Below are 9,836 nucleotides of genomic sequence, written 5' to 3' on the forward strand. Positions count from 1 at the left end.
TGGCTTAAAAAACAGAAGTTTATTTTCTCAGTTCTCTAGAGATTGAACAGTCCAATATTAAGCACCAGCAGAGTTGGTTTTGGAGGATTTTTTACTTTTTTCCCCTAGAGTTTATAATTGTTATGTTTTGTTATAGTTTATACAAACTATTTTATCATTGTTGGAAGTGCTAGCTCTCAAATTTACTTAAGAATATTGTTTTATTCTAGTTCTAGCACACATATATTTCTGGCATCACAAGCAAAGAAATTTACCTATGAAATTGTGAAATTAATACCTCTAGTTGTCTAGAGAATTGACACCTTTTTTGCTGTAATTCATTTCAGTGTGTTTTCCTGTGCTGATGATTGTCATTCTGGTTGACATTATTCAGACTAGAGGAATGTTAAGTTCATTTAAGGCCACAATAGTTATTTGTAGAGTGTGGTAAATGTTCTATTTGTTCTGTTGTCAAACAATAACCCAGAAGACCTTTAAAACTGATTATTTATATTTTTATAACCTATATAGATAAAAACTTTGCGTAGTATTTCACAAGAAAGTTTATAAACTATAATTTCTTGTTTCATAGGTTTTTTTGTGAAGGTGGGGATGTTTAGCTCAGGAGAGCTGATCTATAAAAAGAAGACACGCTTACTGAAGGCATCCAGTGGAAGAGTAAAGTGGGGAGAAACTATGATTTTTCCACTTACACAGACTGAAAAAGAAATTGTTTTCCTTGTTAAACTTTACAGTCGAAGCTCTGTAAGAAGAAAACAGTTTGTAGGCCAGGTGAGTAGTGCTTTCCTGGATTTCTTCATGGTGCATCACTGTTGTTACTATGTAGTTAATTAGCAAAGGAAGGAGGATAAAGTTAAGAGTGAATACAGGAGAATTCTTTAAACTTTAAATTAAAATTCAGTGTTGCCTTAGTATCAAATTTTGTCAGATGTTTTGCTTTAATGCGAATAGATGACATTTCTGAGCAGCTAGGCTTCATTTTTAAACCTACTGAACTTTCAGCTTTAAAATATATAAAATCAGTAGAAGAGAAAATATATGTAAGCAGTTTTTCATTGGGACCGCAATTAGCTCTGTTCCACCAGCCACTTTCTAAATAACCACTCAGAGACTGTCTATTAATTATAAATGCTCAGCAGATAGTTTGGGTCTTTTTTTATCTAGCTCTTATAACTTAAATTAACCAATTTCTATTAATCCATATGTCGCTATGTGACTCATGGCTGTTACCTTATCTTGTACACATCCTGCTCCCTCTACATCTGGCTGGCGACTCCTCTGAATCCACCCTTCTCAGTGTTGTTAGTCTGGGTTTCCCACCTAGCCTTGTCCTTTCCAGCCATTGGCCAGTCAGCTTCTTTATTAAACCAATCAAAGCATAATTTATGAAGTGTACGGAAGATTTTGAGTATCATATTTATTTTATTGTTTCATCTTTAATTTTGTATTTAAAATGAGCCTTTTATATATTTTATTAACTTTGCTATGATAGATTTGAATTTTTAGAAAATATCAATTTTTAACAATGTGATAATATTTAGGGATCAAATGTTGCTGTCTTGATTAATTAATTAAAAATTAATTTGTATAGGGCTGTATAACAGTTATCTTACTTATCAAGTCTATAGATTTTTTTTATGTTTTCTTTCCTTGTTGTCAATCCTATAGAATTTTTTTTTACATTTTCTTTCCTTATTAGAATTTGTGGCAGCTATTAGTTATCTATTCATATTAATTACAGCTGTTTGTGTCACATTTAAATCTTGAAGTCTTTAACTGATGTAAAAGTTTTCACTTCACAAAAAACTGTTATTAACAGTCTTCAGATTGTGTATATGAATTTTCAAAGATTGGTATCAACTCTCATTTCATATAATTAGACTGCCAATTTAAAATGTTGCAGCTTTCTGTAATCTTATTTGGAAAGGAGTTTTAACTAAAGAATTAGTATAAATTTAATTTGAGAGGTAATTAGCAGGATAATGAATTTGGAAATTCTTTAGTGGCTCCAGGTGTCAGTCACCATGAGGGAATCATATGTGGGCTCAAGTTCTTCCACTTTATCGATCCAAATACTCTGTTATCTGTGTTACGTATTGGGGTCTCTGTAAGATGTTGTTTGAAGGAAAGTTTTTTTAGGCCAAGGTAGAAAAAGAATTGAAAACCAGTACTTACATCAAATCTCTTAGAAGAATTATAAACTGAGTCTCAGGTAAGTTAATTCCAAGGTTACAGTATTTGTTAGCATTATAGCCAAGATAAAAATTCAGTTTTTTAAAATTGTACATCCACCTTATTTCCATGGTATATACTCATTTCAATGTCTTATGTTTGTACAATACTACAGTTTCCCCAAGATCATTTGCATGTATTTTCTGTAGTTTGTAAATGATAAAACAATGAAATTATTATGTATTAAGAATGACTTTTTATTAGATTTTAGTTAAGATTATAGTTTCATGTCATGTACAAGGTGCTTAAGTGCACATTCCTTTCTAGGTTAGAATCATTGTTTGCCTCAATTTAGAAATCATGGCAAAAATGTTTTTTTGAGTAATTAAGGATCAATTTTAGTTGAGCTACTAGATTGATAGAGCAAGAAAGAATATTCAAAAGGTAATGTTTTAAATAATATTTCATTTTTACAGTTTTAATTTTTAAACTGAATTGGATTACATAATCCAGAATGATTCAGCAGGTTAAATATTTTAACATTTAAGGATCAATCAAATCATCAAGCAACTCTTGAAAAATTGGAATGATACTTATTTAGAAATATGTTATCCAAACTTGCCCATATCTTAACAATAAGAGTAATTGTTTCAATTTAGTTAATAATATTATGTCAAGTTGAATGATTGTACTGTTCCTTTACAGCTCTGGATAAGTGAAGACAGTAATGATATTGAAGCAGTGAACCAATGGAAAGAAACAATCACAAATCCAGAAAAGGTTGTTATCAAGTGGCACAAGTTAAATCCATCATGAAGACTTCAGGCATTAATTTAGTGAAGAAACAACTTTACAGTCTTTTAGAAGAAACATAATTTTAGTTTTCTAAAGCTTGTAATGCATTCTATCAGTTATACAAAGTAAACAAAATGTTTTAAAATAGTACCAAAACAGAAGTTAAAATAAAGGGTTGTATTATTAGGCCAACTAAATAGATTATAAAATCTATGAAAATATCATTCCTAGATAGGTTTTTCTATTTTGCTTTGCTTTTTTTGCTTTGTTTTGTGCTTTGAAAACTTTAATTTTGAATACTGAAAACTTATTTTTCAAGTAAACAAATCCAAATCTTTGAGCCTCTAAAGTAAACATAAAAAAAAAGTAAGAAACAACTGAGCAAGCAACTGCTAGCAATCCTTCAGCATTTCACAGGGTGGATTTAACAGAGCTGTATCTTCGTAGTAGCAAGGATGCAGAACTACACACATGGCCATAACCTTTTGTCATCTTGTACTATTGGACTTCAAAACCTAGCACACTAATCCCTCTTAGTACTATTAGGTATTTGCAGGACTTTGCCACTTTTCCTGTGCTAGGAATGATTGATTAGATCTTGGTTATATGGGTTATATCCTCATATGTACATTTTCGAGCAAAAATGAGTAGAACCATTTTATATTTTATTTTGTATTTGAGGAAAGTTGATACCTTGTGCTTACAATTTCTTATCTATAAATGCATGATGACCTTTTTATAAGCTGCTTATCTCTAGGAGAATTAGAGAATTATTAACATTTTTCCAAGAATAAATAAGCTTGAAGCTAGCAGGCTGGTACAGTGGGTAAAGGAGCTTGTCACTACACTGACAGTTGAGTTCCTCCATTTCTGGAATGCAAAGTGATAGAAGGAGAGAAGGGTGAACCCTTCAGTTTGCTCTCTGAAATCCACATGTAAACCATGGTGCATACATGTATTTGCACACGTGTGCGCGCACACACACACATACAATAAAAAAGAATAAATGGAAGTTTATTTGAAATCCAAAATATGTACATTTTGCCGTCTTCCTCATTCTTATCCTTTATTTTATTTGGTATAAAAACAAAATATTTTATATTTGGGCCAACTTAATTTACCAAAAGTAAATGAGTTTAAATAGTAAATTCAGTAGTTTTGATCATAAGTTCTTTGTTTTAGTTTTTGACGTAAGTTACTTGTTCTGTAATCTACAATGTTAAAATATTTTCCAATTTTTAATAACCTTACCTGATAAAAATTTATAGAATGTATATATTTTTCTACTGCAGGTTTTGTTTAGGTACGTATTACAATTTAGCCTATGGATATTATTCCTGCTTGGATGGCAATAAGAGTTGTGGCTAAGACAATACAGTTTTTAGGAAGAAGCAGGCAACAGTACCTAATATTATAAAGTGACTTTATTTTTGTTAATAAATAAATAATGAGATCTGTATTCCTGATCCTCCTCTCTCCCTCCCTCTTGACCAATCTGCCTGCTTGCCTCTCTCTTTCTTTGTATCACACAATTTAGGTCAGAGAAATATTTTGTAATAATGTAGGAGTAACCTTTTTAATTCCAGTTCTTTATTGTCTAGATATTTAATTAGAACCTAAATTGAACTGTTACCTAGATAGCTTATCAAGCTACAAATATATGTAGTTTATAGTCTCCTTGCTTCTGTTGCCTAGATTTTATGATACCGGTGGCATTTACCAGAATTCTTTGCCATTGTGAATTTTGAAAAATATTTTTAGACTTATGAAAAGTGGAGTACTAGTGAGTACTCTCTTGGCCTTTTAGGAAAAACATCCTTTGTGATAGTGATAGCAGTTTGTAAATTGAGACTTAAACTTTCTTTAACTTTACTTTATTTAATAGATTTTACTTTTAAAGTTGGCACATACGTTTTTACATGTAATCTTCTGTTGTCAACATAGGCACAACCTTCTGCACTTTGAACATCCTACACCCAAATAAGGCATTTGTCAGAATTGGCCAACCTACACCAACATATCATAGGCTTGCTATTTTTAAAATCTAGAATTTTATTTTCAGCCTTTTTTTGTGTTCTCTGACTTTTAATTACTAAATTTGATACATGCCATTGATTTAATTCAATTTTAATGATCCAATTAATAGTTAAGCATATGCATATTATAAAATTTGAGGAAAAGATATGCTTTCTTGGTTTCCCAGTCTCCTAGATAGCCTAGATAAATCAATACAAAGAAAATTGTATTTAAAAGAACTTTCAGGTGAAAAACTATTGATAAGTGAAGGTTTCTGATGTTTCAATCAGTCTTTACTGAAGCATTTTTCAAATGAAGATGTACTGAATGTAAATGTGTATGCTCATTCTGTCCTTGAAATTTTATGTGAAATGTAAGAAAAAAATAGGAACCAGTAATAAAAACTGAAATATTTTGCAAAAATCATTTTTCTTTGTGTTGGTTTGGGCTTTTCTTGACCTTTATTTGTAACAAAGAAAAAAGAACCTAAATGATGCTGGGAGACCAAATGGGAACCAAGGAAGCTTCATAACTGGGGAGATTAGTCATTTATAAACTATGACATTTTTTTTTATAATTTTTTTTTATTAAGAAAAGAAGAAAAAAAACATAAACAAAAAACAAGTTTCCACCTCCTCCCAGCCTCCCATTTCCCTCCCCCTCCTCCCACCCTTCTCCCCCTCCTCCCACCCTTCTCCCCCTCCCCCCACTCCTCTCCCCATCCCTCTCCAGTCCACAGAGCAGTCCGGGTTCCCTGCCCTGTGGTAAGTCCTAGGTCCTCCCCACTCCGTCCATATCTAGGAAGGTGAACATCCAAACTGGCTAGGCTTCCACAAAGCCAGCACATTAAGTAGGATCAAAACCCCGTGCCATTGTCCTTGGCGTCTCATCAGCCCTCATTGTTCGCCATGTTCAGAGAGTCCGGTTTTATCCCATGCTTTTTCGGTCACAGTCCAGCTGGCCTTGGTGAGCTCCCAGCAGATCAGCTCCACTGTCTCAGTGGGTGGGTGCACGCCTCGTGGTCCCGACTTCTTTGCTCATGTTCTCCCTCCTTCTGCTCCTCATTGGGACCTTGGGAGTGCAGAAACTATGACATTTTTAAAATGTATTTATAAACTCTCAGATAACATAAAAGGTTACAGCCCATGTCAACACTATTTGGCATTCATTTAATTTTACATGATGCTATTCTCTTTACAATGGTTCTTTTTTTTCTTTTTTCTTCTTTTAATTACTTGGCATACTTGTTTACTTCCCAGCTTGTACATATGTCCTTAATTTCTTGATATAATAAAAACATTTCAATTCAAATACCAACTTTGATTGCTATGCAGAACAGAAGTTATTGGTTCTGCAATTTACTTGCTCAGTTGCATACAAGCAACATGCTATATATGAAAATATATTTGAAAAAAGTTACTGGCTGAATTACAGGTATTAAATACTAAGCATTCTAACAATTACTGGATGAATTACAGGTACCAAATACTAAGCAATTTAACAACTTATGATTTATTCTGTTTAACCATCTAGGAAGTTTGAAACCATCATCAGTCCAGTGGTAATTTCAAGTGCAATTGAGAATTCATAAATTTCGATGGAGCTCTTAGTATAGCAGATCTTGTAGGTAAAATATATGCAACTTTTAGTAGCTCATGTAGGACTCTTTCTAAAATTGACTTCCTTGATTTAATTCTCAGCAAACTAACATGACCTTTATTTTTTATGGTATTAGTCCATGTTTTATATTTATAATGAATTTATGACCACCTGAAGGTATTAATTTGATATACATGGCTTTCACAGCCACCATAGGTTTTTTACTCCATCTATTATGTTATTATAAAATATTACTTTGATCCCATAGAAACTTTGCTGGTTTCCCATATATGTTCTGGGGCATTGGAAGGAATAAGTTCTGCCAGATTACATCTGCTTTCTACAACAGGAGGGAGATTACTCAACAGTATATCCCAGATAATAAAGAAAGTTACAGCCCATGTGAAATCATTGTTTGTCATTCATTTAGTTTTACCTAATTTTTAAAGCAGAAATCATACAAATGACTTGTGTATTAATGTCAGCTCTTCCCAGACAATTGAGAAGAAACCATTGGGATTTCTGAACATATGTAATTATGGTTTAAAAATAAACTAACCTGAAATTTTCTTTAAATATAGTTTTGCATTTTTTTGATAATAAACTCATCAGCCAGTTGGAAACCATTTCTAGCAAAAATTTTCATTGTTTATGTGTTCATATATTTGCACATGTATGAAATATTTCAGAAACTTGGAATAAATTCAAACTTTTCTTATCATGGTAGAAATGGATATTTCAGATGCCTCTCTATTCAGTGTTTGGAACTTTAGTGTTTCTTCGGAGCATATCAAAAAAAAAGAACCAATAAAATGTTTATGTCTGTGATGACTAGGATGAGGCTTTTTAAATTTTCTCTTGCTTCAGACCCTGTTTTAATCAAATGCTTTCAGTTTTAGGTGAAACATTGAGTTAAAAGAATTTTGAACTAAGAAGTATCCTGTCTATTTATATAGATTTATAAATAAATCATATAGATTTATGATTTTAAAAATACTAAAAGAATTATTAGAGTCCTCCAAACCTAGATTTTATATTGTTATGGACAGAGGTATGTGCTGTCTAGTTTTAGTGATTTCCTAGTACATTTTTTTTTGGTCATCATTTTTTAATATTGTTATCTATTAAAAAATCTGATCCTTAAAACAAATGGTGATAGTCAATGTTTCCATTAAATCAATAGGACCTTGGTAAAGGCAGTAGATTACCTGGAACAAAGTTTCTTCATGCTTTCTTAGATGGTAAAGAGGCAACTAATCCATGCAACACCAAATAAGGTATTCTTTTAAATGGTATTGATAATTATTTAGTATTGCTTTTAATATTCTTATGTCATAGGATTTTAAGATCATCATTCTTTAGTTTTTTGAGGCTGGAAGATGATTTTTTTTAAAAAAAAGCTTCTTATGATATAATGATTTAACAAAAGTAAGTTTGATTGTGGTGCTAAGTTGGCCATCAGTTTAATTTCTTGGTTTTTCAAATGCCTTGATTATATAATGTGCGGTTTTGATCATGAAATAACTAAAATTACAAATGAATCACCATATATGCTTAGATATAATAAACCATCGTTTATACTGAAATTTTATATTTTATATATTTTATTTGTGAAATAAAACCATAAAAATCAGGATTATAATAAAAAATACTGGAGGTATAAATAAAGTGCTTTGGAAAGTCTAAAGGAAGAATTAAATGCAAATGAATGAAGTAGGAAAGGCTTGGTTGATCTCTTGCCCAACATGTACATATCCAAGTAACCTGGTAGCACTAACTCATCATTACTGATTCTCCCATCTGGAAATCTTGATTTCTTTTGTCCACTGACTCACTGAAAAGCAATCATACTTCCACTTGTTTCAATCTTTAACATACCTCTCCTTTTATTACTTAGTAGGTATTATTTCCAGATTGCAAAGGAAACATGTTTAGATTCCTTCCACTACCTGCTTCCATATCTGCAAGTTTATTTTTGTCTATATCTATTCTTTTCACCTCATGTTGGAAAGCCAGACAATGTAAATTCTGAATTCCTTTCAGCTTTTTCTAGGCTCACATTCTATTTATTAGGCCCAGGTCTCCCTATTCATTGTGTCTCTCCTGTTGGATTCCATGAACTGTATAGGCATAATTTTGTAGTTTAGACTTCAGTATGGGCAAAGGAACCTATGAAAACTGCAGTGGAAGGAATATCCCAATTCTTTTATTGAAAATCCAACCCCTATAAGATGGACAGTGTGGAAAGTGGTCCTTTGGGAGATGCTTAGTTGGTTTTTTTTTTTATTACTAATCCCTCATGGATGGGATTAGTATTTTTAGTTATCCATTTCCTTGCTCTCTGGGGTTCATGAGAAACCAGGCATTAGGGATTATTTTTAAAACTCATTTTACATACCAATCCCAGTAACCTTTCCCTTCCCATCCACCCACTACCCCCCACCTTCTCTCCAACCCACCCCCATCCACTCCTCAGAGGAGGTCAGGCCTCCCATGGGAAGTCAACAAAGTCTGCCACATCACTTGAGGCAGGACCCCTTAAGGCCCTTCCTACTTTATCTAGATTGAGCAAGATATCCCTCCATAGGGAATGGGCTCCAAAAAGTCAGTTCATGCACTTTGGATAGATCCTGTTCCACTGCTAGTGGCCCCACAAATTGCCCAAGTTACACACCTGTCACCATGAGGAACCTGGGCCTTGGATCTACTGACACCTGGAATATTGATCACCAGAGACTCAACATGAACTACACCAATCAGGAAAAGATGGGTAGACAAGGTAAGAACACATGCAACACCACGAAGAGCAACACGATACCTATAAAAACCAGAGGCCCTACAACAGCTAGACTTGAACAACCAAATATAGATAAAGCAAAAGAAAATGACCTAAAAATTAGCTTAAGGAGAATGTTTGAGGCCCTTAAAGAGGAAATGAAAAATTCAAAGAAATGGAGGAAAAGACAAACAAAAACTTGGAAGAAATCAACAAATTTCTTAAAGAAAACCAGGAAAAAGCAATCAAACAGATGAAAGAAACTATTTAAGACTTGAAACCGAAATAGAGACAATAAAAAAAGCAGAAGTCAAGGGAATTATATAAAGGGAAATTATGAGAAAATGATTAGGAACCACAAATGTAAGCATAAACATCAGAATACAAGAGATGGAAGAGAGAATCTCAAGCGCTGAAGATACAATAGAGGAAATTGACTCATCAGTCAAAGAAAACATTAAATCTAACAACAGCTTGA

General features: G+C 32.8%; 1 protein-coding gene and 1 pseudogene across 3 annotated transcripts in view; one reads left to right on the forward strand and one right to left on the reverse strand.

The window, feature by feature from the left end:
* Window positions 1-5,406, forward strand: part of Tc2n (tandem C2 domains, nuclear) — a 45,197-nt gene extending 39,791 nt beyond the window's left edge. For 2 of the 3 annotated variants that reach the window (XM_041633301.1, XM_041633302.1), the window contains exons 11-12: window positions 572-771; window positions 2,878-5,406. In XM_041633301.1, coding sequence (XP_041489235.1) covers window positions 572-771; window positions 2,878-2,988 — 311 coding nt within the window. In that variant the 3' untranslated portion in view covers window positions 2,989-5,406. Of the gene's footprint in view, window positions 1-571; window positions 772-2,877 lie in introns of those variants that run through there. The other variant, XM_041633303.1, reaches the window with a different exon arrangement.
* A 1,098-nt stretch (window positions 5,407-6,504) lies between these two features.
* On the reverse strand, window positions 6,505-6,812 carry LOC121434295 (annotated as a pseudogene).
* Window positions 6,813-9,836: the final 3,024 nt, after the last annotated feature.

Source organism: Microtus oregoni, unplaced genomic scaffold (assembly GCF_018167655.1).
Source record: "Microtus oregoni isolate MIOR12 unplaced genomic scaffold, Mior012 000043F_ref0000047, whole genome shotgun sequence".
Lineage (NCBI taxonomy): Eukaryota > Metazoa > Chordata > Mammalia > Rodentia > Cricetidae > Microtus > Microtus oregoni.